General features: G+C 45.2%; 1 protein-coding gene across 1 annotated transcript; it reads left to right on the top strand.

Annotated features, from left to right (window-relative positions):
- Positions 1–371: 371 nt before the first annotated feature.
- Positions 372–27,819, top strand: RNF170 (ring finger protein 170). The gene is made up of 7 exons (XM_083180128.1): positions 372–669; positions 6,606–6,764; positions 7,651–7,726; positions 12,089–12,197; positions 12,404–12,477; positions 21,502–21,609; positions 24,497–27,819. Exons 2-7 carry the CDS (start codon positions 6,628–6,630, stop codon positions 24,764–24,766), a joined length of 774 nt encoding a protein of 257 aa, XP_083036254.1. The 5' UTR covers positions 372–669; positions 6,606–6,627; the 3' UTR covers positions 24,767–27,819.

Raw genomic sequence — 27,819 nt, 5'->3', positions numbered from 1 at the left:
CGGGATCCCGACTGCCGGGATTTCATACTGAATCCGATTTCAGTCATAATAACTATTAAGACATGTATGTAATATTAAGAGTTGCCAACATCTTAATAGTGCTTTAGGTGCTGCGGGTTGGGACCTATATTCTGAATACGTTTTACCCGCCTACGAATGCAACAAAACAAATCATCAATATATTTATATTTCAGCGTGAAGCAGCTGTGGCCTGTATGAATGCCAGTCTTCGCAGGACTGACAGCATGAGCCACCTGCCGCACTATCGCGGCGCTTTACTGGAGGTAAGGCGGACAGCAGTGCAGTGCACTGAGTGCAGCGTTCTTCCCGGCCGGGGGGAAGCTGCCGTAGTGTGCTGTGCAGGAAGTGATGGAGACATACGTTGTGTGTTTCCTGCACAGCGCCCTCCTCCAGGAAGAGATGAGGCTCCCTCTCCCAGTGCCTGTCAGGCGGCTGGGCGCACCGTGCTTCTGGTTACCGCTCACACCAGGCTCTCTGAGGAGCCGCAGCAGCAGCAGGGTCTAGTGGCACACACAATGCAGTAGCGTCTGCAGCACATTCTGGGTACTGGTGCTGTGTACTGCTTAGCGAAACAACTTATCAGAGTGGCAGTGTCTGCTACAACTGTGCTGTTCCCTGGAGTATCCAGAGTACATGAGCATTGCAAAGGTAATTGTGGAACATTGTGTATTGGGCATAAGTGTAGTGTCACACAGTGTGGTTAGATAAACCACCTTTATTACCAAGCAGGTATTGCATATGACATGCACAATACTACATAGCAGATATAACAGTTACTTTCCTTGTGTGCAGTAGCAGGTTTAGTTTATATTCTTTGTAATACTCTATCAGGTTCTCAAACATAATCCTCCAGTACCATAAACAGGCCATGTTTTGTGGATTTCTCTAATCATGCATAGGTGAGTTTGGGGCTATTCATGTGCATTATGAAAAATGAATTGACGCTTCTCACTACGGGGCCCATTTAAGTAGAATGTTATAAGCAATGCAATCTGTGCGGAATATTACTACCAAGGATCACATTGTAATATGCGATCCTATCGCAGGGATGTATCATCCTGCACACGAAAGGAGTCTGTTCCTGCAATGCTCTCAGCTGTGGGTCAGCGCATGCGCCAGTAGCGAGGACCTCCCTGCTGAATGCAGGCAGTGCAGTCTGTATCCAATAGACTAAAATGGGCTGCCGCCATCTCAGAATGGCGGTAGCCCAGGTACACACACTGTGATGCTGCCCGATGTTGATACATCGGGAATCATCGCAGAAGTGGCTGCTGGCAGAGGGCAGGAGGTATCGCAGCGGGGATCGGAGATTCTTGCTGAGGTCCTTCCTGATACATTCAGGGCATACTTAATATTTGTGGATAACAGCAAAATATTAAATGATAAATGGGTCCCAATAATCCCATTAGTTCAATGAGATCTATAGCTTTGGTAAGTACAGCAGCAGTTTTACCCGACTACCGCTGGGTGCCGGGCAGGGAAGCATTGAGCTCTACCATCTCCACACAGGTATTTACATTACGTCATACTAAAGTACAGCAATGTGATTCAGGCATGGAGTGGGGAACTTCTCTATGGTAACCCGCTCTGTGAATTCCCCAAAGCAGAGAAAAGCGACTCATTAATCCATGTTGCTGGGTCAATAATTGTGGAGTCTATTTGTAAAGTACAGATGGAGCGCCTCCCATACAGCACTGGGAATCGCCAGATTCCCTACGCTGTCGGAGAGGCGCTCCATCTGACGGGGACGCGCGAGCGTCTCGCACGCACGTCCCCTGCACTCGCCAGCGGAATCCCTGCCCGTCTCCGCTTCAGGGAGATGGGCAGGGTTAGGGGGGCTGTATGGTACAGGGAGGTGGCAGAGGGCGACTGCGAGCTCTGTCGGAACGGGGCACACAAGCACCCTTCCATCGGATAGTGGGAACTGGCGATCCTATCACCAGCTGTCAGCTGAATGAGAGCGGCTCCATCTGTACAGCAAAACCTGTTTCGTTTTTCTCTACTTTGGGCTATTCACAAAGTAGAAGTACACTTTGACTTCTCCAGGAGCACCTACACACTGTGCCTGAATGGCATCAGCATTCAGTAAGGTGCCCATGCATGGTGCAATATGTGCGGTGTGTGGTGTTCATTCTAGCACCTGCTATCTTTGAAATCCCATGCAGTTCCACTTACCTGCCTTGGGTGTCGCTGTCTGCTGTAGTGCTTTTAGCACAGTGTGGTCTGTATATCAGCACTGATATGGACCTGTGCTAGAAACACCACAGCAGACAGCGACACCCTAGGCAGGGAACAGGAACTGCATGGGTTTTCAAAGATAGCGGGTGCTAGAATGAACACTAGGGTGGAAATTTACTAAGATGTGTATTCTACTTCACATGTGATGTTGCTATGGGCAACCAATCAGAATCTACTTATTTATTTTGCACCCTCTAGAAGATAGTAGACAAGATTTGATTGGTTGCCCATAGCAACATCACATGTGAAGTAGAATACTAATACACACCTTAGTCAATTTCCCCCTAGGTGTGCATTTTGTACTAGATTGTATTGCATCTAGTTCAAATTGGATGCGATTCGCTAAAACTGATTTGAACTAGATGGGAAGCGATCTTGTCCAGAAAGTACTGCCTGCACATATTTTTTTGTACTTTGCAATATTCCATGCTCAGGAGCGTGCCATGTATAAATACGGTGCAATGTAAACTGCATGCGATGCGTTTTTGAACTAAAAAGTGTATGGGCACCATTAGTATGGTGAGTGTGATTCATGAAAGGAAGAAAGACTATCTTTGCACTTCTCCAAAGAGTTCAGATTCACCATCTCAGGATGGCATACTCTGGAATGCAGTGCAGGAATGCTAAATGCTTCCCTATTCTTTACATGGCACTAGTTCCACCACCCTGAACGCCCAGCAGCCTCGCCCTAACTTCATCCATTGGTGCATGCGCAGAAAGGGCCCACTGCCACCTTCTAACTGCATGCTTTCCAGAGAGGCCTACAGCTGAAGACCATGGGCGGGATATATTAATATACATCGCTGCCTGGCCGCTGCGATGCACTAACATACAGATGGGGCCGGGCTCATCTTTGCAGGGGATGGCGATGGCGACGCCATTCGCCATTCCCTGCTCCCGCGCCATCTGTGTGTCGGAAGGGGACGCGCGCGCACGAGGTGCGCGCGCGTCCCCTTCCGACGGTGCTGCCGTCCCCTTCCGACGGTCGCCCGGTGCCCACACCGGGCGCCCACAGCCTCCTCGGGTCCCCCCAGCCCCCCTCGAGCGGGAGGCGGACAGTATTGCGTCCGCCTCGCCGGCCGCCCGGATACTGAGACGCGCGTGCGTGGGGGACGCACGCGCGTCTCAGTCAGATGGCGCGCCGTGTTGCTGGCGGATCGCCAGCAGCATGCTGCTGGCGATTCGCCAGCAAGCATAAGGCCGGCGCCGTCTGTATGTGGCTGGCATTGCGGTGAGGTGACGGAGGCCCCCGCAATACCTGTGATGTGGTATGCGGTGGTCTCCGTCACCTCCCTGCCGCCTCCTGCTCCCCTCATGCTGGGACAGCTCAGCATGGCTGTCCCCGGCACCTCCTCCTCCCTGGACGTCCGGCTGCTAGGGGAAGGAGGGGTTTACCTTCCGGTTCCAGGAGGACCTGCAGCAAGGTAAGACGGAGGGAGGGAGAGAGGGGGGTCGGCAGATGCGGCGGGCGGCGAAAAGAAGCCCATAGACTTCTATATGGTATCGCCACCCAAAGGTGGAGATACCCTGCCCTGCGGTAACATGGCGGCGGGGTTTTAGTACATATGAAAATGCGGTAAAACGGGTTTTACCGCGTTTTCGGCTTAGTACATCCCGCCCCATATCGAATCGCTAGAAGGGTAAGGATACATTGAATACTGCTTATTAAAGCTATCTATTGTTTCAAACTGATGTGATCTGTAGTGATGAGCAACAATTCTGCTATCACTTTCTTTATGAGTAGACCCCTATCTCTCCTTATTCTACAAACATAGGGGTCTGTTCATGAAACAGTAAGAGCGAAGAAGTTGCCCATGGCAACCAATCAGTGTTGAAGTAACATTTATCAAGTGCATTCTCCACTGGCTCATCTCTACTGTTTTCACTGCTTAAATCCGAAAACGTCACCTGTCCTTTATGACGGATATGTAAGGAATGTGGGGTGAAATTTAATAGGATGAGGGTTTCAGAAAGTGAGAGATTTGGTAAGAAATCTCCAGGGTTTTTTAAAGCGGCAATCATTTACACTACAAAACCAGTTTGATTTTGAAGTGTAAATGATTGCCGCTTTAAAAAAACTGGAGATTTCTTACCAAATCTCTCACTTTCTGAATCTCTCATCCTATTAAATTTCACCCGTGGTGTTTTCTCTTTTAGGTATGTGAAGGGTTATTTTATCCACTATTAAAAAATGGTTTTATTTACAGTAGTGTGCAGTTGTATTGCAGTATAAAAGGTCGGTACACTACACTGTACAACTCATTTAGGGTTCGATCATATTAGCCGTGAAGGGTGTGAGGTGCCGTTCCAATGCATTTAAACGCCAGGAACATCACCTGATTTAACCCGATCTCGCACCCTTCGCTGGACCAAATTCGCTTAAAATTGCTTGCAACCCTATGAAGGTGCAAGCAATATTGGGTGAATTCTGTCCGCCGTATTGTGCGCCCGGTGCCGTGATGGCACTTGCAAATCATCCACGGCTTTGATAAAGATACCTTTGATAAAGCTGCCAGGCGCAGCGAAACGCGTTAGGCCGTGCCAGTCCCACTCTCCACCATCCACACCAGGATTGCAGTCCGGACCAGCCTTCAGGATACAGCCATCAGCTTTTACCTTGCCTTAACACCTAAAGGGCCACCTTTACCATCTCTCTACAAACCCTCCTTCTCCTTGGTCAAAATTGGGACCCCAAAGTCATTCCGGTGGACCGGTAATTTGTGCCAACCTTGGGCCGACCACTTGGACACTTGGACTCTCTGAGACTGTTACACCAGGAGTGGTAATTATCATAACATAAACCAATACTGTTTGGCATCAATAGGAACGGACTCTCCTTTATAGTGCTGCTAGTGTGGAAGTGGGATCTTCTGTTATTGCTTTTATTAATTGTACAATTCTTATATATTATATGCTTTAGTAATTTTATTACCAATAAATTTGTTGTACAGATCATCCAATTCTCCCAAAAGTTTTTAAAGGTACAGCGCTGCTTTTTTTCTTTTTGTTTTGCAACATTTATAAGGGATTCAAATTTTCTAGACTCCAGTCAGGGGAAACATACAGTACTGTAATCCCTGATTGTGCCGGCTATTTGGAATACTTGAAAACCTCCCAGCGATCACTGCAGCTAAGTGAATTCCCCCATATATATATATAAATCCGAGTGGATATACTGTAGCGCTAAAGATCATTTTACTTGGATTTATTTTTTTTAAGAATTTTTATTTAATTCGATTCTTATTTATTAAGTAACATTATGTTTGTATTCTATTCAAAATGGCACTTTTGCATTTATTAATGTAGAGGGATATGCAGTTCTATGCAATAAAATTGGGAGGTAAAACTTACTTTAAATAAAGTTATGTAATGTTAGGTTTAGTTCATTTAATTAAATTTGAATTCCTTCTTTATTATTCTATTACATCATTGATCATAGTGTAAAACTTTTTGTGAGATGGAATATTGTGTTATTGCAGTGTTTTTCAACCACTGTGCCGTGGCACACTAGTGTGCCTTGAGCTGTACTCAAGTGTGCCTCCAGATCTAGAGAGGCCCAAACCAGTTTACAGCCACCACCAGTTCAAGTGTTATTTATTGGTCCCTTCTTTTCATTTAAAGGGCCAATGTATTTTATTTGTGTTACCTGTGGAGACCAATGTGAGTGTTTTTTATATTGGGGGGCAATAGGTTTGGTTTTTTCCTGTGGGGGGCAATGTGTTTTGCCCTGTGGGGACCTCATGGTGTGCCTTGGCAATTTTAAAATCTTATTTAGTGTGCCGCAAGGTAAAAAGGTTGAAAATCACTGTGTTATTGTATCATCTTTAATGAAGTGCAATTATTCATGTATGAATAGCACTGTTTCCTTGATAGTAATGTAACTTGTTCTGTCTGACAGTGACAAAACAAAAAATTTTGATTAAAAAAAAAAAAAAAGTGAATCTAGTTTGTTGTATCACTGTTTACTATGTAAAGCGCAATGGAATTTGCTGCGCTATATAAGAAACGTAATAAATAAAGGTGTGTACACACAGGGCAGTGTGATCGCTGGCAATATATTGCTCAGCAATCATATTGCTCAGTGTCCCGTTTACATCTGCGACCAGAGATGGTCGCTGATGAAAATGTCACACTGCCGGGAGAAGAGGCAGGGGAAGTCGCTGGTCAGAGCGCGCACCCGATGATTTGTCGCTGGTGCACACTCCAATCACTGGCAATATGGTCGCTCAGCGATATTTGCTATAATCGCCCCCGTGTGTACGCACCTATAGGGTGCCCTGAGGAGTGATGTTGAGAAATACTGGTATCAGAAACGTAGAACAGTTACATATTATTTTGTCTTTCAGATATTAATGCCTGTAGTTTGGAATGGCTGAAAATCAACAAGATATTCTGCACTTACAATTAGATGATGGGTCATTTATTGAAGGCGTAAGCAATCAAGTGATTGTTGCAGTCGTCATCAGTTTGACCTTTATTGCTGCTCTTACATATTTTATGTTAAGGTAAGTCATACTTACTGTACCTACTTTGCTGTCCCCTTCATCGGGAGGAGGCAAGGGTGGTAGGCACATAGTAAAAGTGGTTGTCAAGAAAGTGAGATGTGTGGCGAGTGTAGCATTACCACTGGGTTATCCTGAAAAAGCAGGCGATGTAGGTGTTTCTACAGTGACATGATTCAGTACAAATTGTATCGTTGGGTCCCCCTCGGACAAACCACTTGTACTCTGTGGTGGGTGGCCAAGGGAGTGTTTCAGGGGGCTAGTGGGGAAAGCAGGGCACTTGCCCATCATTCTGGGGGTCTGAGAGCACCACCCAATTTTTGTGAGCCTCCTGGCCCTTACGGGAGGGTAAGCACATATGAGGTAAGATGCAAATATTTTGAGCACTCTAATTGCACATAGGTTACATATGCCTCCATGTCAGGTTGGTTGTATGCATGTAGGCCAGAGTGGGGAGCTAAAATGTCCAATAATTTAGTATTTTGGGCGCCCAAATGTGAGTTTGGTCAGTCAAAGTAGCATTTTAGGTGGATTAAGCTGCTATGTGCAGCTCATCCTGGTACTGAACAGTGAACATACTACACTAAGAGATAGAGACAACAATAGATGGGCACCAACAAAACAATATAATGCCCCCCCCCCCAATGGAATGTATTAAAAATAGGGATATATACCTGTTGCTCTTCCCACCATGGTCTTGTAAATTATTGACTAACTTAGAATTTGTACTAAATTGTGATATTTTTTTTTTAAGTTATTACATTATTGGGATTTAATATACAGTATACCATTAACATTTGAGGTCCTGTGTGGAATCTGTTTTGTTCTTGTCCACATTCTTTTATATGTTCTAATGAAACCAATGTATGTTTTTCATGTGTTTGAGCAGAGGTGATCAGCAAAACATTCACCCTGAAAATCAAGAACGTGTAAGAGCCATACGGGAGCAGCTACAAAATGAACAGGTATTTTCTCATACTTTCAAGGATGGTAGATATCAAAATGTAGAAACTGATAGTTCACACTTTGAGTGCTAACATCTCTGTGAGAAATGTTCAAAACCTCCGTTAAAAAAGCCTGTGTCGCTCACATTTTGTTATATCAATTCAAATACAAAATGTTGTGTAAAAAAATATTATATTTGTGCTCTCCGTACTGCACATAGCACTGGCTCTCCCAAGCCACCTCAGGGTCTGCAGCTCCATTGTTCTGCCTCTGGCAGCAGGCTCCTCTCCATGGGCTCCGGGCTGTGGGTCCTCTCCTCCCTCTCCAGGCTCTTGTCCCTGCACTCTCTGGCCAGGATAGGTGGTTAGATCGGTGTGGCGTCCTCACTGTCCTGTGTCCAGGCGTCTCCCTCCTCCCAAGCTGTCAGTAAGGCAGCTTCTGGCGACTCCTCTCCACTGACTGCATTGTATTGCAAGGGGAGGGGGACACCTGGAAAAGCTGAGAGCTCAGCTGGGCATAGTCAGGAGTCTATAATATGGGCAGGGTGCAGCGCCCTGTGAAAAGATCACCACTAGACTATACAAAATTATTGTTTATTCTACACTGGGAAATAACAAGAGACAATCCATGTGGTAGCAGGCGCTTATGAAACACCATTATAAATTCAGAGTGACAGGCATGCTATATATTTTTTTCACCATAGCATAGAATACACTTGTCATCAAGAAACAATTTGCACATCCATATTTATTGTATGAACTATGAGAACTACTATTGTCTGGTGCAGGCATGTGCAATGTGTGGCTCTCCAGCTGTTGTGAAACTACACATCCCAGCAAGCATGGGCCCAATTTTAGCATTCCCTAATAGCAAATCTGGGACTTGTAGTTTCACAACAGCTGGAGAGCCACAGGTTGCCCATTGCTGGTCTAGTATGTAGCAAGCTTAACACTGTAGATCTTGTATATTATGTCCTTTTATTTTATCTCTAGGAATTCTCTCAACATCTCATGCATTCCTCAACTATCCTCCACACTGTGGCTTGGAAGCTGCTGTGGAACTACACATCCCAGCATACCCAACAGCAATACTGAGGCAAGTCATGCTGTACGGTGTAGTTCCACAGCATCCAGAGTCCCACGGGCTGCCTACCACTGGTGTAGAAGATGGTAGATGGCTGGCTATCCCTTCTCTACACCATTGTTCCCAAACTCTATCCTCATGGGTGTTAGGACTCTGGAGGGTACCACCAAACCTGACACCTAACTCTGTTGCCTCTCCTTGTGGTTGCCTGACACGTGCGATGCTAGTCTTCACATATAACAACCGCGTTCGAAGGAGCTGGTTATGCCAGCTCCTAACCCGATGTCGACAGGCCTTACATGAGACAACGTGTCCGCAAAGGTGAGGAGAGTGCAAGAGGAAAACTGACTAAAGAGACACACAGGATGGGGTACCCCCAGAGTCTACAAAAATGCGGATGCAACAATGCACTAAGGTGGTAAATAACAAATTCAAGCCCAGACTACTGCACAAAGAAGGAATGGTCTCTAGAAGGCAACCAGACCCTCAGTGCGAGCTGCTGCAACAATGCAGAGATGGTACCGTAAAAAATAATAATAAAAAAAGCAGCTGCAGTGAGAAGCCCCTGACTTATCTGGAATGATGGTATTACAGCAGACAGATCTCAGGAGGCTGCAGCAAAGGCCGGGGCCAGGAACACGGACACCGCAGCACAGACAAGGCTTGGGGCTCAGAACGCTCGGCAGGAGTACTTGCTGGAGTACACTGGGCAGTGTCTGGGCTATGACAGAACTAGACTAGGCTCAAGACTAACAGCAAGACTAACAAGCAGCTAGGATAGACCATAAGCAGCCCATACACGCTGCAATGGGGGCTGTGCGTTCTGTGCTTTGAGGTGCGCACTCTCACGGCACCTCATCGCACAGTACAAAAAGTATATGCTTGCACATACTTTTTGTACTTTGTTTTCATCGCATTGCATGCACAGGCAATGCAATGTGATCCGTGCTTGTTAAGCACGGAACGCACGCCCGTATCGGGGCGTGTATGGGCAGCATAAGAAAGAACTCTGACTAGGCCCAAACAGAACTATAACTGGCAGGGTCTGCATGCTGAGAACCTAACTAAATAACCTTACCCAAGAAGCAGGGTATGCATGAAACCCAGGGAGCTGGATCCACAAAGCCTGGAATACAAATCCAGGGAAAACATACAAGCTACAAACAGAATATATAAACTGCACATTAACACCGATCCTCTGGATCATAACAATGGGACATTTACCAATACACCAGCCCAGTCTCCACCATCACCATCAGTGCGGAGACACCATATATTATGGAGTTTCACTGCATCCCAAATATTTATAATTCTGCATCTGCAACTGGTTTCTGTGGAACTCAAACACTTCACCTACCTTGGCCTTAGCTCCTAATGCATGCTGAGACTTCTAGCCCACACAGTCTCCATCAAGGCATTACTATATATTACCTGTATTTCGAATATTTATAGCAAGACATCCAGGACACTTTGCACAATAGTTTTTATATTTATATAAATATTGAGGGCCCCCTCTGGTTGGCAGTGTGCGCATGCAGAATGTAGAGAAGCATGCCACAGTATGGACTGGGGGGGATAGATGGGTGGAAGTTAAGGGGCCATTTTTTGGGGATGGACCCCTAAAATATTATTCCTGCCCTATATATTTTTAGTGTTCACTCTAGATTTTTTTTTAGGGCAGGGTACTGCCCCCCGAGCAAGCACCCCCCACCCCCATCATTAAGCAAGTGAATTTACAGTTAACAATTTGGGATACTTTTAATCTAAGATAAATTAAATAAGCAGTGAGAATGGATAATATTTTCACACCAAATTCATAGATAAAGAAAGATGACGATTCAAATAGATTTCAATAATCTATAAAAGACCATCCCACTGTGTGTCTCCAACCTCAGACTACACAGCTTTGCCTGAGATTAGAGACACACAGTAAGAGATCTTAGTGGAATAGTCTTGTATAGATCATTGAAATCGTGTCGGTTATTGAAAGCCCGAGCAAGTGCCACTGACATCCACCTCCCTATTTGTTTTGTGTTGCACCCTGGAATTTGAACTTGCGGATAACTTGGAGTGATTATATATATATATATATATATATATATATATATATATATATATATATATATATATATTCTCCTAACCAGACCCCTTATTCGGGCTCAATCTGTACACGTTTTATAATAATTGTATAAAATACAAGGCAGCCTTTTCCACAAAACCCCTGTTGGCAAGGGGATGGATACAGAATCTATATATACAATAGTGGAGTGGCACCCTGAGTATAGGAATGTCCTTTAGATGATTATGTAAATGCCACAAATTATTGATCAAAAGTCCGTATAGATGGTTCCTCTATTTATTAAAAATCTTTCAGCTGGATAAAACGTATTCAATTTTTTTTTGTACATTCATGAACAGCGGAGGCCTGGTGATAGGCCTATTGCCTCCTTGAATGAGTAAGGAACCTGTGTACCACTGGTTTGAGATCAATACAGGTTTTTAGAATATATATTTTTTAACATACTTACCTGGTCCCCCGGTGGTGCCCCGATGGTTCTACGGCGACCTTCAGGATCCTCTTCAGCGGCCCCAGCGATGTATTACGCTAGTTTGCAGGTGCGATGGTGATGTCACCGTGCAATTCACCACTGGGAAAGGTGATGATGATCCTGAAGGACTCTGGGGGATGTGGTAGGTATGAAAAAAGGGGCGGGTTTTCCTCCTGTTCACAGCGCTCAGTAATTCTAAACTTACTCGGTGCTGCGATCACCAGGGGGAGATATAGGCCCTGCTGATGTCAGCGGCCTTCCCTCTCCACAGCCAGGCCCAACTGCGTTTTAGGTGACGCTCCCAGAAAATGCTGGGTGCCGCCTACAACGCCCTCCGGCTGTCAGTCACCTTGCGAACAAGTCTATCCATCGCTGGCTTTGCTTGCACAGACGGCTCACGCATGCGCACTGCTGACCGTTTGCATGCTTGGCTGTTCGATAATTGCACGACCCGTGAATTTGCTGCCAAGCGAACAAGTATGAATCTTCCCTAAATTCTGTAGGCCACTACACCTAGAAGAACAGTGCATGCCAGTATCACTTGTCATGCAAATAATGGAGGTCTCACAGTTATGCTAGTTGAATGAGTATCAGAAGTTTGTGCCAAATATAAATAAAATAACAATGACCTAATTGTATATTATTTATCTACATGTATCTCTGTCTAAATTCTGCCAATATAAATTTCTTTACAAAATGCGGGGGGAAAAAAAATATATAGTTTTAATTAGGTTTGTTTTTTGGTAACAGGAAACAACTGTCCCACCTCGACATCAATTCTACTCAGACATGTCTTGCCCAGTCTGTTTACAACAAGCTACGTTTCCATTGGAAACAAACTGTGGACATCTTTTCTGTGGTAAATATTTATAATAATTTCAATTTAAAATATGTCAAAATAATTCCTACAATTTTAATCCTGATTGTGATTTTTTTTCTTGGCATATTCAGTGTGTATTAAGCATCTGTAATTATTGCATTGTTTTTGTGGTGTTTAGTTTATCATTATCTTTTAGGTATTGTTTACTATCTTAATGACTAATGTCAGAAATCTCTGTTTTACAGGTTCATGTATTATTGCATACTGGAGATATGGTTCATGGCTTGGTGCTATCAGCTGTCCCATTTGCAGACAAACGGTAAGCAATATTACACTTTGGTAACATAGTGGATGTGAAAAACTGAGAATGATTTTCTTTGTATTCTATGGCTGGATACACAATTGAAGGATACAGATGGAGCCGGCCTCCCTCTTGCTGGTGAATCACCAGACTGTCTCCGCTGGCGATCTGCCAGCAGCCCGGCGGTCCATCTGATTGAGACGCGCGTGCGTCTCACGCGCGTCTCAGTTTCCGGGCGACGGTAACCTGTCCGTCTCCGCTTCAGGGAGACTGACAGGGTTAGGGGTGGGGACCCGGGTGACCGCCGACAAGCCGGCGGGGATCCGGGGGAAGCGACGTCGGAAGGGGACGCGCGTGCATCTCGTGCGCGCGCGTCCCCTTTGTCAGAGCAGATGGCGGCTGGCGATTCTGCCGCCATCCCCTGCAAAGACTAGGCCGGCTCCATCTGTATATTGATTGAGCGATAAACAATTTATCAGTCATCAATCGACGAAAGATATACAGGTTGAGTATCCCTTATCCAAAATGCTGGGGACCAGAAGCATTTGGATAACAAATTATTCTATATTTCAGAATATTTTTTATATTTCAATGATGTATCTTGAGGACGGGACCCATGTGTGAACACAAAATGCATTTATGTTGTATAATCACACGAAATACATTCAAATATATTTTATTTTTGCACATATTTAGTGCCAGTTACATATTATGGGCAATATTCTCTAAGCATCAAAAGTGATAAAATGGAGAGTGATAAACAGCCAGCCAATCAGCTCCTGCCTGACATTTTTCAAACACAGTCTGTGACATGGCAGGTAGGAGCTGATTGGTTGGCTGTTTATCACTCTCCATTTTATCCCTTTTGAAGCTTAGTGCATCTGGCCCTAAGTCCTCAGTAGTGTCCATTACAGATGTCCCCAGTAGTGCAGGGTTTGAAAAAATACCGGGGGCCTGGTCGCTATGGCGACCAGATTCTGCTTCTTGGCGACCAAAATTTTTTGCAGGGAGGAAGCAGAATCTGATTTTAAGGTGGCCATACATCAGAAAGATATTGTACCCAATCATACAATCTCAATTGATTGTAAGATGGATTGTATGCAGATTGTGTGCACATTGTGTGTACACAATCATACAATCACACAATCTCCAGGCCCCCGGAGATTGGAGGATTGGTCTTCTGATCTGATGTGCTGCACGTAATGGGCCCTACATATGCAGAGATGTGTGCCAGAGATACATAACGGGAGATTCAGTACAAGAGATTTCACTCTTGTGACTCATTTCAGACAATGAGCCACATACAGAGAGATTTGTGTCAGAGATTCATAATGGGAGATTCAGCACGGGAGATTTCAAATCTGTCACAGAAAGTGAAGTAAAAACACTGCACTTCATCACAAAAATGTTATTATTACTGAACACATCTAGCACATAACTAATGTCTTCTTTAATAAGTATTCTTTCACCTCCCCTAATATGCTACCCGCCAAAAAAAAAAAAATTAAATCATGGTGGCTAGTGGTTCCCCCTGAACCGAATGCAAACCCATATGCAAACTATTAAACGTTGGTGGTACAGTGGGAGCTGACAAAAAAAATACTTACCAAGTCCGGGGTCCAGCGTCTCATCCTCTGTCATACAGACAATAATTTTGTAAAAAAAAATGGCATGGGGTCCCCCCACCCAGGCATGACCAGCCACGGGCTTTTTGAGTGGTCCTTGTTCCCAAAATCCAGAGGACAAAGTGCGTGGGGTCCCCCGGATTTTGGGGACCAGCACCAGGCTCTTGAGCTGGCCCTGGTTTCCAAAATACGGGGGACAAAATGAATAGGGGTCCCCCATATTTTGGAGACCAGCACCAGGCTCAACTAGTAGGGGGTGTAATGCCATAGCCAGGGGACACGCTTGATGGTGTCCCGTGGCCAAAGCATTACCCACCCTAACTAGTCAGCCCAGGCCGGGAGTTTTTGGGGAGGTGGGTACCCCCCAAATAAGGGGGTCCCCCCTCTCCAGGGCACCCCAGGCCTGGGCTGCAGCCCAGGGCTATCCCCTGCACCCCTGGGCGGTGGGTGCAGGGTTGATAGCTTATTTAACAGTAATATTGTCTTTTACAGTAGGACTACAGGTCCCAGCAAGCCTGCCCCACATGCTGGCACTTGGGAGAACCACAGGTACCAGCATGTGGGGCATTAAAGGCCCGCCGGTACCTATAGCCCCCCTGTAAAGGAAATATTAAAATAAAACAACAAACACTGGTTTTAAATGTTTTATTTAATAAAAACACAAACACAGAGTTTTTAGTATTTTATTAAACTGCATCTGGTCTTCACCTGGGGGCAGCGGCCCCCTAAGCTCTTTTGCATGGCCGCCGCCTCCCAGGGCTTCTGCCTCTTCATCTGTGTTCTTCACCTGGGGGCGGCGGCCTTTTAAGCTCTTTTGCATTGGCCGCGCCTCCCAGGACTTCAGGAGCTCTTCTCTCCTCCGCCGTCGGACTGACTGCCCCGACCCTGTCTCGAGCTGGCTAATATAGCCAGTTCTAGGGGGCGGGGCAATGACGCGGCGAGCCGTGATTGGCTGGCCGCGGCCATTTTGAAATTTGAATTTTTTTTTTTTTTTTTTATATCTCCGTCCTGATGCCGCCGCGCTGCCGCCGAGGTGAGGTGGGGGTGGCGATGGGTGCTCCTGCTGGTGGGGGAGGGAGGTCAGGGGTGGAGGCGGTGGCGGGTTCTGCGGTGCGGGGTGCGGCGGTTCTGCGGAGTGGGGTGCGGCGGGTCTGCGGCGTCTGCAGTCGCTCGGTCCTGCTCATCTGCCCGCAGCCACACATGCGGGAGATGAGCAGGAGCTTTCTGAGCGACTGCTCTGAATTGTACAGCCCGTCCGTTCTGAATCTTGGACCGATTCAGAACGGCGGGGGCGCGCATGTAAATCGCTGTGTGGGCTATATACACAGCGATTTACATGCATCTTCAGGCATTTTCTGAGCGATTTGTTAAAATCGCTCAGAAAATGCCTGAATATCGTGCTGTGTGTGGGGGCCTTAAGATCAATTGGGATTGTGCACATGCAATCTGTCTTTAGATAGCTCATACAACCAGAGTCATGTGACACTCCATCCCAGTCTAGCAGAGAAGAGAGGGGCAGCTTCCAGGTGGCCCCTGGCAGTGAAGATGCTGGGAGCCGCAGAAGTATCCAAGTGTCAGACGTGTGGGCGGCTGAAGAGAGCGGTGGACATCCTTTTGCACAATTCTATCACTACTCAAAACAGTTTTCAGAGGATTGCTGCATTCGGGCTATTTAATAATGGCATAACATAGCAGATGTGAGCAGATTGGTAGTTGCTGGCAACCTGTAAATTAAATGGATATTTGGTACTCCTATCCTTTGGATCCTAGTAGGCCAGCCCCCTATTTAAATGAAGCTTCAATCATACAACAGATGGATTGTATGACAGATTGTGAGTACATTGTGTGTCCAAAAACCACCAAGGACTGCCAGGGAGTTGAAGGGAAATTGGACACAATCATGATCGAAATCGATCTTAAGATCGATCTTTCTGATGTATGGCCACCTTTTAGGCAGATCAGTGGTAGCACGGGCAGCAGTGCCAGACCCCTCGTCTCCCCTTCAGACCAGGGACACCATGGGCAGAGGTGCCTGACCCCCTCCTGCTGAAGGTCAGTGGCAGCATGGGCAGCAGTGCTGTACCCCTCTCCCCCTCCCGGTGAATGGCATTCAGAGTGACCTATCCCGCTGGGCTCTTACTGCTGCTTACGCTGCCATCTTTCCTGGTGAGAGAACACTGGGGTTCTAGCAGCGGCAGGTTAGAAGGCTGCAGCATCTCCCTGCACATATGCCAGCGGTCTGTCCCATGCACGACCCCTGAGGGGAATGTGCACAAAGAATGCCATATCGCAGCACAGGTCACAGCATGGAGCCCTTCTGTTCCCTCCTCCACTGTTATCCAGTGTTAAGCTTCAGAGCACGGACTGGTCAACATAGACAGGCTTGCACATTACAGCAGTTAGGAAACCAATGCCCGCACATAACTGAGCAGCTGCATGCAGCCACATACCCGGCACCACGTACACCAGTTACTGCCCCTTACACCCTTAAGGGTGCGAGGGCTGTGTGCTGTGTCCCTCGTGTGACCTCACTCCCAACCCCAACCAAAATAATGCTCAGAGACAGTACTTGGGATTGAATCATTGGCCACAGTTTATTTAGACTCCTACTTACATAATGCAGGGTAGGGACAGAGAACGGTGGGCAAGGCAAGCAACCTGTCAATGACCTTCATTGATTTAGGATGCGGGGGCGTGCCCCTGCCTATGCTGTAGGCCCTCGGCTACGCCCCCTCCCGTGAGCCAGCCCCTGCGGATCACCCCCTGCCTGGCGCGCAGCCGGACGGCCTGCCGTCGACAGCTAGAGCCTGGCGTGCGGCCCGACCGAGGGTGAATCTGCAAACCTCAGCTGGCTCCTTCTGTCCCAATGCCTTGCGCACCGCTTCTTCCCGCCACTGAGGCCCCTCTACCCGGGGCCGAACACCCCCCACCCTGCCATATGCCCTTAGCTCAAACCTCCCTCGCTTCCTGCAGCCCGTTGCTGCACAGCTCTGCACCGACCTCTGACGGGTGCACCCCGTCGCCCGATTGCACCGCTGCATACCGGTCTTACCTACTGTAATTATCTGCTTTCTAGGAATGGCCCTTGACCATCGATGATTAGCAATCATCGATGGTTTATGGCCGCCGTCTAATAGTTTTGCCATCAATGGTGGGGAAGCAGCTGGTTTCCCGCCTTTGATGCAAAACCTAAACAAATAGCTCCTTCCTTGTTTTTTGCTCCCAAAGTGCAGGGATACGGAGCATAGCTCCGCCCCTGATGCACCGCCCCCGCCTTTTGACTGGCCCGCATCATTGAATATGGATGACTCTCGATATCCAAAACAACGATAGTCCCTTATTGAATAGTTATACACTATCGATGGTTAGTTGCACTTTCGCCGTCGATGGCAACCATCGATTGCAGAGACAACGATAGTAATAAAACCTCCCTCCCCGCTCCCCATAGCCATTTGGCTTTTGCCCTTTGATATGTGGCTAGCCACGTCCGCATTATTGACGAGGCTCACCGCTATTGTCCATTTTGGCTGCCTGCGCTCCCTATGTCAGTGATGGCTAACATTGACACTCCAGCTGTTGTTGAACTACACATCCCAGCATTCCCTGCTACAGTTTCACTATTTGGCCATGCTAAAACTGATACAGGGCATGCTGGGATGTGAAGTTCAACAGCTGGAGTGTCAAGGTTAGCATCACTACCCTATGTGCTTATATATAACCCCGGCCACCCCGCTCTAGTCCCGGAATGCAGCGCTGCATAATAGTGGGTGCTGCCCGGTGTCAGTAAGGGCTGTAACGCCAGCAGGATGGGTGGTGGGAAGCCGCACTGATCAGTTCCCAGCTGCCTTATTCATGTTCACAACTTCTCGGTTTCTTCTACTCATCTATGTCTCAGTGCTGTAGCTCATATACGCAGACTTGTATGGCCTTTCTATCATACTGTTACAGTCATTGCTCCCACTGTTACCCTCATACTCACATGTAGTGTGCCTTGGAGAGTGATAAAGTACTGGAGATGATTGGCCGATACTTTTAGCCATCTCCACTTTATCTCTTTCCATGACTGTCCTGCCCCTTTTACACCACCCTAATAACACAGGTTTTGGTACTTATGTAATATCTGGGCGCCCAATTTTTTTTCATCGGGTCGGAAAAGTCGGTCGCATCGCATGCGACCAAATTGCATGCGATACGATCAACCCGATTTTTACATAGGATACAATGTTAAATGGTCCCTGAGACCCGATTTTACACTGGGTCCAATGTTAAATGCCCCCCAGACCCCATTTTTAATTGTATACCCACCCTGATGGGTAATTACTCATTGTTAACGCCACGATCAACGCCAACCCGAAGCATGGCGAGCGCAGCGGTATGCGTCCTCCGACCTTTTCATACCCCCACTATCCACGTCGGCGTGGAGTTGATTTTATATAGTGTGGCGAGCCCGAAGCGTGGCGAGCGGACGCGGATTACTTAACATGTATTCCGCGGGGCTCGCTGCGCTCGCCGCGCTTCGGGCTCTTATTCCGTGTCCCCTCGCGGGGCTCGCCACGCTTCGCGCTTGCCACACTATATAAAATCAACTCCGACGTGGATAGTGGGGGTATGAAAAGGTCGGAGGATGCATACCGCCGCCCCTCAGGGGCTCGCTGCGCTCAACATGCTTCGGGTTGGTGTTGATCGTGGCGTTAACAATGGGGGGGCATTTGACATAGTAATTACCCATCAGGGTGGGTATACAATTAAAAATGGGGTCTGGGGGGCATTTAACATTGGACCCAATGTAAAATCGGGTCTCAGGGACCATTTAACATTGGATCCTATGTAAAAATCGGGTCTATCGCATCGCATGCGATGCGACCGATTTTTCCGACCCAATGAAAAAATCGTGTCCCATCGCATCTGATCGAATGCCTTTAAATTAAGGCATACAATAAAAAAATTGGGCGCCCAGATATTATACAAGTACCCAGGTTTTTATCAGAGCTCGCAAAAAAACCCGAGTTTGCAGGCGGTGTAAACTGTCTTTAACCCGGCAATGGAAAAGCCGGAGCTGGGAAATAGTCTCATCTCCCAGCGCCAGCCCTGGCTTCCCCTAAAATGCCATCACCCACCTGGTATTGATCTAAATCAAAACACACTGTGCACATCGCACCGTCTATGGACACCTTTGGTTTGTCTGGCTTCTACACTTTCATCCTGGCTCCTAGATTTGAAAAAAAATTGTCAAGCCCTGCAGTAGTGCCAGTTACAGATGTCCCCAGTAGTTATTTTAACAAAAACAAAACGTACTTTCCGGAAAACCATTTTTTTTTTTATAACAGTTATCTGGAATAAAGGATACTCAACCTGTATTGGTAATTTGCAGACAGATCTATCAGGTGAGCCCTGTAGCACAGCCACTGCCTTTGTTTTGCAGATATATTGGCATGTCTGGCTATCTACGACTGATAGTCCCATATGCCAGCCTCAGGAACCACCAACAATTATGTCACAGCTGGGCAGAGCATATTCGTCTGACTTCCATCTTTGCTTGCATTTTTTATGGTGTTAAGGCCCATACACACTTAGAGATTTTCATTTCAAAAGACTTTGCCAAAATCTCTGAAAGATAAATCTTTCGCCAAAGTAGTGCGTACACACTGAGCTATTTTCCCCAAAGAGCTAGAGATTTTCAGGACTTTGCTGAAAATCTTTCATATAAAAAGGCTATTTACATAATGGGCGGGGTTTGAATTCCAAGGGTGGGAGCAACGGCCCTTTTATTTCAGTGCATTTCTGTTCTTGGTGCCTGATTGAAAACTGATCGCTGGGCTGCATATATTCAGAGCCCAGCGTTCAAGTACACGCCGCCCCCACCCGGGGAAATCCATTCACCTGCGCCAACAATGTATAATCTATTGTCATAATAAAATAAGGGTTACCACCTTTGTTTTGAAATATTCTCTTACAGTGGCCCACTCCTTAACCACCCACTCTTGATCGGCCTTATAGTGTTTTTTTGTTTTATCTTTGCTAAAAAATCTATTTTGCGCACCGTAATGCCACTTACACATTATGCCACACATTGTAATGCCCATTACATGTTATGCCACACACTGCGATGGTCATAATACATGCTATACACCGTGATGCACACTACGTCACATACCATAATGCCCATTACAGATAATGGCACACACTGATGCCCATTAAATATTATGCAACACACCATGATGCCCATTATCACACACCGTAATGGCTATTACATATGCCACATTAGTGCCGCTTACCTACATGTTAATTGCTGAGGTAATGTATATATTGTTAGCCTGCGCTGGCAATGTATACATTGCCACCATAAAAATTATACATTGGTGGCCAGTGGTGCCAGTAATATATAGATTGCTGGCATGTGCCAGCAATCTATATATTACTGACTTCTACATTATGCATTGGTGCCCAGTGGTACCAGTAATATATAGATTGCTGGCATGTGCCAGCAATCTATATATATTACTGGCTTAAAATCTCATCCATGTTCGATTGCATGCATATGTCAGCCGGGGGCGGGCGTTCCTCCAGCCAGACTCTGTGTGGCCTGGCCGGGGAGAGTGTCGGGCGCAGGAGCGGAGCGTGGCGGCGTGGGAACGGCGGCGGGGTGAGTATACACCGGTGGGGAGAAGGGGGGAGGAGGCGACGGTGAGGGCGACAGGGGGTGGGGGTAGCGGGAGCGGCCGGTCAGCTGGGCTGAAAGTCTCTCATCTTTCAGCCCGGCTGCCATACACACCTGGCGATGATGGCTCAAATATGAGCTATCATCGCCAGACGTGCTGGTAAAACCAGCAGACGGCCCACTTTGCTAGCGATGATGCGGGAGCGCGCATCATCACTAGTCGGGCATCGGTGGTCCATACACACTTGCCGACTTTAAGCTGAAACTCGCTCAAAACGGCTGTTTTGAGCGAGTTTCAGCTTAAAGTCGGCAAGTGTGTATGGGCCTTTATAATTGTAACCCAAAAGCTATGTTGTGCCCCTGCACACTGTGCTGGAGTCCATATCTTAAGGTGCCCATACACGTACTGATTACTCTGTGCTTTTTGTGCTAAAATAGCATCGTTGTGCATGCGATACAATGCTATTTTAGCACAAAAAGTACCGGGTAATTGGTACGTGTATGGGCACCTTTAAAGTGATTATGGATCTTGTTATGGAACTGGTATGGGAGGAAAAAGTTTTGATAGGTTTAGTGAGTTTTACTCCACAATAGTATTAATTCAATGTTATAGAAAATAAATGATGTGATTTAATGACAGTATTTTCTTTATCATCGACAGAAAGCCTCTCTTTTTTTTTTTTTTGCAGCATATATATTTGCATAATTTAGTTCACAGCTGTATATATATTTGTCAGTAAAATCCATTGTCCATTTCAGGTAACGTTATTATTTCCATTGTTTGAGGTCGGTGAACAGGAAGATGCACAAGAAATATTTCAGGAAGTTAATAATTACAATAGAAGATTTTCTGGGCAGCCTCGTTCTGTAAGTGCAAAGAAAGAAATAGCCTTGTTTATGTTGTTACTCAATGGTTGCTTGTACCTTCTGCAGGATATGGTCGCTAGGTCGACACTATGAAGACCGACATAAATTAGGTCGACAGGGTCGAAGATTGACACAAGCATTAGATCGACAGTTTTTATCTTTTTTTTTTTTGCCGACATGTGCCGACAGGCGGTATTTCATACCCTACCATCCACTAAGGAGGGAGAATATAAAAGTGTGTTGAGCGCATCGACACACTGTGCCCAAAGCATGGCGACCTAATGCTTGTTTCGACTTCCAACCCAGTCAACCTGTTTCATGTGTCGACCTAAGCCCTGTCAACCTAATGTATGTCAACCTTCATAGTGTCGACTCAATGACCCATAGCCCCTTCTGCCGCCAGCACATAAAGCAATATGATATAATACGGTTGTTTTTGGCAGGAACTTTTACTGACTCCACTCCAAGCACGTGGACTGAAAACAGTTCTGTCAGATTACAGCAGTGGATCCCAAACTGTGTGCCGTGGCACCCTGGGGTGCCTCGGGACACTTGCAGGGGTGCCTCGGGTTGGTTGGTCCAGGACCAATCCAAATTAATTATTATCAAAGTAATAGGCAAAACTGGTGCCTGTGGCTGCCAATAAGGTACATACGTGTACAAACAGAAGCAAAACCTGTCCCTCATTACAGAAATAAACCTAAAGATGTTATATAAACACAATTTCTTTCATTTCTCCAAAATAAACTTTTGGTGTAGGGGTGCCGTCGATAAAATTCTAATATTATAGGGCGACTTAATTCTAAAGTTTGGGAACCCCTAGATTACAGTATATGTAAGCATCAGCATGTGTGGTCATTGTCGGGCCACCCTGCATGGGTCTGTTGTTCAGATATTGGCTTTGTCAAATCAAACTATTAGTGTATGGCCAGTATAGCCAATAGCATTTGCCTCATGAATGAAGTGACAACTGCTCCAGATTGTACTTATACAAACAAGCCAAAAACCTCCAATGTAACTATATAACACCGCAAAGCTACTAGCAATCTGCTACACTGGGGCTTTTCCCTACAAGCTAGTGGGAACAGGACAAAATAACAAGTAGCCTATATTTGTGTGTCCCAAGAATGGAAGTTCTACATTCTTATAGTCCATTTTCATTTTGTGTGTGCTTAATTCAAATATGTTTGTGCGATTTCTCTATCAGGTAAGATTTTTGCATGACAAGCACATATATATTTAGATACTTCTCATAATCTGGTCAACAAACCTAACTCGTTTAAAAAAGTCACATAATTAGTAAGGTTGAGTAAAGACATTCGTCCATCAAGTAGCCTTGTTTGATTTTCTTATGTATCTGTCTCTGATGAGAGTACAATAGTCACCCAGCCAATTGGAGCTCCACTTCCCTTGGTAACGATTTCCATCTTAGAAATGTCCGGATAAAAATGCTTACTGTGATCATCACTCCTATGTTTTCCAGAAAGTCAGAGTGAATCCAAGAAATTAATCTTTAATGACAAATGCAGAATATTGCATCTCATTGCTTTGTAAGACCTTATGGTCAACCACTACTTCAGTAGTTTTTCGACCTTTCGATTCCTCAAAAAGTTTTTGCAGACGCTTTTAAAAATCTACCACGCAGCTTTCTCAACTTTATTGAAATCTCATCCGAATCATCCATCTATTAACAATTCTCTGGTCTAAGAGCCTACAAAAATATATCTCTATTTAATCTTTGCTTCACTGATCTTGTCAAACTAATTTTCACGTATGTTAATCCAAAGTGCATTTAGCCATTACTTTTAAAAAAGTTTTCTCAAAGTCCAATCTTGTGCCAAGGAGGAATGCAGACGTTATCAGGCCCAACAAATAAGCTGTTCACACGTGAGGTAAGTTTTGGGCAAAACTTCTGAGTGTAGTGGTCTGCTTGTCCCTAAGGTACCATTTGCATAAAAAAAGCAGTATATGTTTTAATGTAGCTGCATCTCTAGCAAAAGCGCAATAACTTTTAGATTTGCTCTCATCCAATTTTTGCTGCCGTCATTATCCATTGTGCAAATTCTGTTAATAAAATACTTTTTTTTGCCTTTCTTTTCTGATCTTTTCTAAAAATATCAAAATAGTTCCACAAGAAATCCAAGTCTGACAGGAAAAATATAGTTGCTCATTTTAGGCTTACTCCTGTCTTAACCCTTGGGACAAAATTGTTCGACCAGTGCAATAAGTTTTCCATACTAAAAGAAGTAAGGAGGATCTTGTTTATAAAAACTTTGGGCCTTATTCAGACCTGATCGCTGAGCTGCTAATGTTTGGAGTCCTGCGAGCAGGTATAGGCCACCGAACCAGAGTGAATTCTATCTCCATGCTAAAAATTATCTGGATCGGTGATTAGCTAAAAATCCATTCGTTAGCCACTCACCATTGAATGATTTTCCAGTGTGGGCAGTCTGTGCGTGGCCCAGGACCTGCTCGGCGGCTGCAATAGAAAAAGACTGTCCAGGGCTGGAGCTGGTGTCACACGCCTTCGCCTAAAACACCTGGGCATGCCTGCATTTTCCCTAAGACTCTCAGAAAATGGGCAGTTACCACCCATAAACGCCGGCTTTCTGTCAACTCGCGCATGCTAGGATGGCCTTATACATGCGTACTAGAGCCCGTACGCATGCACAGTCTATCGATAATTGCACAGCCTGCAAATTCGCAGCCATGCGATCAGGTGTGAATTGGGCCCTTAACCCTCCTATTATCTCTTGTATAATGGGATTAAAGACCAACTGAACAGATCCCATTTAACTGCAAACAATGTATTAAGCTACCAAACATTTCAATTTTGTTGAAGAATATATAACGAAAGGTGCAATTAAAAATCTCTTTGTATTCCTAGCTTGTGGACAGAATTATGGACTTGCCGACATTGCTACGCCACGCGTTTCGGGAGATGTTTTCAGTGGGTGGCCTCTTTCGAATGTTCCGGATAAGAATTGTCCTCTGCCTGCTTGGAGCCTTTTTCTATCTGGTGTCTCCCTTGGACATTATTCCAGAAGCTCTGTTTGGTATTCTTGGTTTGATGGACGACCTGTTTGTCATATTTTTATTGCTTATTTACATTTCTATAATGTATCGCGAAGTAGTAACTCAAAGGTTGCATAGGTGAAGTATGGTTTGGTAACTGTCAATTCTCTGAGCCTTTAAATAACTCTGTCTATGCAGTTTTGCGTACATGAATAACTGGAATCAAAAAAAAAAAAATTCTCCTTTTGTTATAAAACATGATTAAAGGGTTTCTCTATCCTTATGAATTCCAACTATATTGTTTCTTGGTTTTGCAGGTAAACTTGCTTTCCTATGGTGCTCCTGTAGCTTCTCTGCTTACTGTAACAGACTACTGTATATACAGTATGTACAGATTTGGAAAACCTGTGGCTCTCTAGCTTCAGTGAAACTACAACTTCCAGCTTTACCTGCCAAGAGTTCCCCTTCTGCCCATCAGCTGGTAAAGCATGCTGGGAGTTGTAGTTTTGCAGCAACTGGGGAGCCACAGGCTTATTATGGTAAAATATGAGCTGAATTTTACAATTAATTTTGTAAACGCAGTTTGTTTTACAAAGATGTTACTAATCTGAAATTGTTCTTTATTTTTTAAATATTTTTTGATAGATATATATCTCTATATCTGTTCAAAAGCAACATTTACACAGCATGACAGTTTTCCTTAGTTTATTACCATTATTACAGTATTATAATAAATATAAGAAAAACACAAAATAATGCTAGCATCCGCAAATACAGTATATACGTAAAATATTCCGAACAACCCAGCAGAAAAGCAGACTTATGGCGCTAGTAGATACTATAATAGTATTTATATAATAAGATCCAAGCAGCATTAGCATTACTTTAATAGTAGTTATGGTACTTATGTATTATCTGGGCTCCCATGTTAAATGCACCCCATTTTTTCATACCCCTACTATCCAACTACACATGGAGTTGATTTTATATAGTGTGGCGAGCGCAGCGAGCCACCGTGCCCGAAGCGCGGCGAGCGCAGCGAGCCCCGCGAGGGGACGCGGTATCATATGAAAAACGGGAGCCCAGATATTACATAAGTACCGTAGTTATCTATTCAGATGACTTATATTGGGTGCTCCACAGTTAATAGGAAGTCAATGATCTAGCTAAATTATTTTGATGTGGTAAAAATATATTTCAATCCAAAGCAGAGTGTGTCATTGTTGGGAATACAAGTTAATGGTTTATTATAACGTTATTCATGATAACAATGTTCTCTAGCATTAATAGTGAGCTAAAAACATAATTGTGAATTACCAATAATGATATATAAATCGGTCCACATAGATGTATCCTCCATGCAGTACAAGTTGTGTTACACACAACAGGTTGCACGATGTGACTGGGTGGCACCGAGCATCTTTTTTTTGCAACTTTTACAGTTTTTCCCAGTAAATAAAATTTAAATAATACATTTCAACAGAAAATATTGCATCTAAAGATTCTGCTGGTACTTTATCACTTCACCCGCTTAATACGGGTGAAGCCCCTTAGCTTATTTCCATGAAGGAGGGAGGCAGTCCATCAGAACTGTGGCCAATAATGGTGCAAATGCAATGAAAAACAGTGATGTTTGCCAGCAGAATTCTCCACCTTTGGCATTGTGACATTCACCTGCTATATAACAACTGTCGCCCAACAACTGTGTTTCAGGGACCGTCACACTAATTCAGGTTTAGGTGCCAGCATATGTCAGATGGATACCACAATCCTCTTTGCTTCAGTCATTCTAATGTGTCCTACTTTAAAGTAGGGTGGCCAAAACCACCAAGATTTGAATCCTGGGACTTGAGCTTCCAATCCCAGGATTTTGGGATTAGTTTGCTCATGCTTGTTCATGCCAGGCATCATTAAGCACCTGCGATAGACTGCTCAGACGCTGTCAGGCTTCCCCACCCCCTGCTGTGGGGCTCTGTGCAGCAGGACATCAGAGGTCACGCTGTGCAACCCAACACCAGTCACACCATGCACAACCATTGTCCAGTATCTGCTACAGACGCCAGCCCCCCGCAACAACAGAGGCAGCCAGCTCAGGCAGCTGTGCGAGGAGAGAGGAGCACGCTAGCAGAGGCAGGCACTCGGGGAGATGGGGAACATAGCTAGAAATGTTTAAGGCGCTGGGGGGATGTTAGAAAGATAAGGACTTGGGGATGGGGGAAAAGAGATGAGGACTGGGGGGTTGGATAAAAGAGGATAAGGGCTGGGGGTGGAGAGAGAGAGCAATGAGGATGGGAGGAGTTTGGAAGTGCAGCCACTGTTACCCCATTAACACGCAACTCGGACCCAAGTAATTGCTGGGTTGCTGACGTGCCAAGGGTTGAGGTGCAGTGTGAAAGCACTAAAGTTTATAATCCGGATCGACCAACTCGGCAATTCGACCCGGGTTATAAGAAGTGTTAAACCCGGGTCACCCTCTTTATAATGGGCAATCCAGGTTTAATGTAAAAGCATCGGAGCCGGGTTGGTGATGTGAAAGGTGTATGTGTCCTGCTGCTTCCGGCTAGATTCATTACCAAGTCAATACCGGGAGCGAGAGTTTTTGAATCCTGTGATTGGCTATGAAGTAGCTATGCTGACCAACAGTCTCCTGGGCAGTATTATTGGGCTGGATATAATCTGAAAAGTTAAGTAGGATCTTCACAAATCAGAGCCAGACATAGTCAGCTATAAAATTAAACTATAGGTTTCATATTTGGCTTTACATATTCAATAGTTGAAGTGGTAATTTTCAGTGAATTCAAGTTTTGTCTAGGCCTTGATTATTCACCTTGGGTTATATACTTGGTAAAAAGTGGGCCGCAGGAATTAGCAAGGAAAACAGTGAAAGCTTATTGCTATGGGTTACTGTATATTAAACACTTTGTTTACAAATAATCCTAATAGTCTTAACTAAAATGTAAAGGAATGGCACAGTCTAACAATTATTTACTGTATGTATGTTTCTGTCAAGGAATAGTGGCTAGCATTGCTGGGGCATTAAATGTTCTCCAGAAGTTTGTCACATTGTTTCTTCACAAACAAGGTATTTGGAGCCACTTACTAATACAGTGCAAATGTGCGGTAACCCATAAAAAAAATAAAAAACCCTTGTTTATAAAATTTGTGCAAAAATAATTAAAGTACATTTTTTTCTTA

The sequence above is a fragment of the Crinia signifera genome, chromosome 1, assembly GCF_055691185.1.
Source record: "Crinia signifera chromosome 1, ASM5569118v1, whole genome shotgun sequence".
NCBI classification, from domain to species: domain Eukaryota; kingdom Metazoa; phylum Chordata; class Amphibia; order Anura; family Myobatrachidae; genus Crinia; species Crinia signifera.
This window is presented reverse-complemented; position numbering and strand designations above follow the sequence as displayed.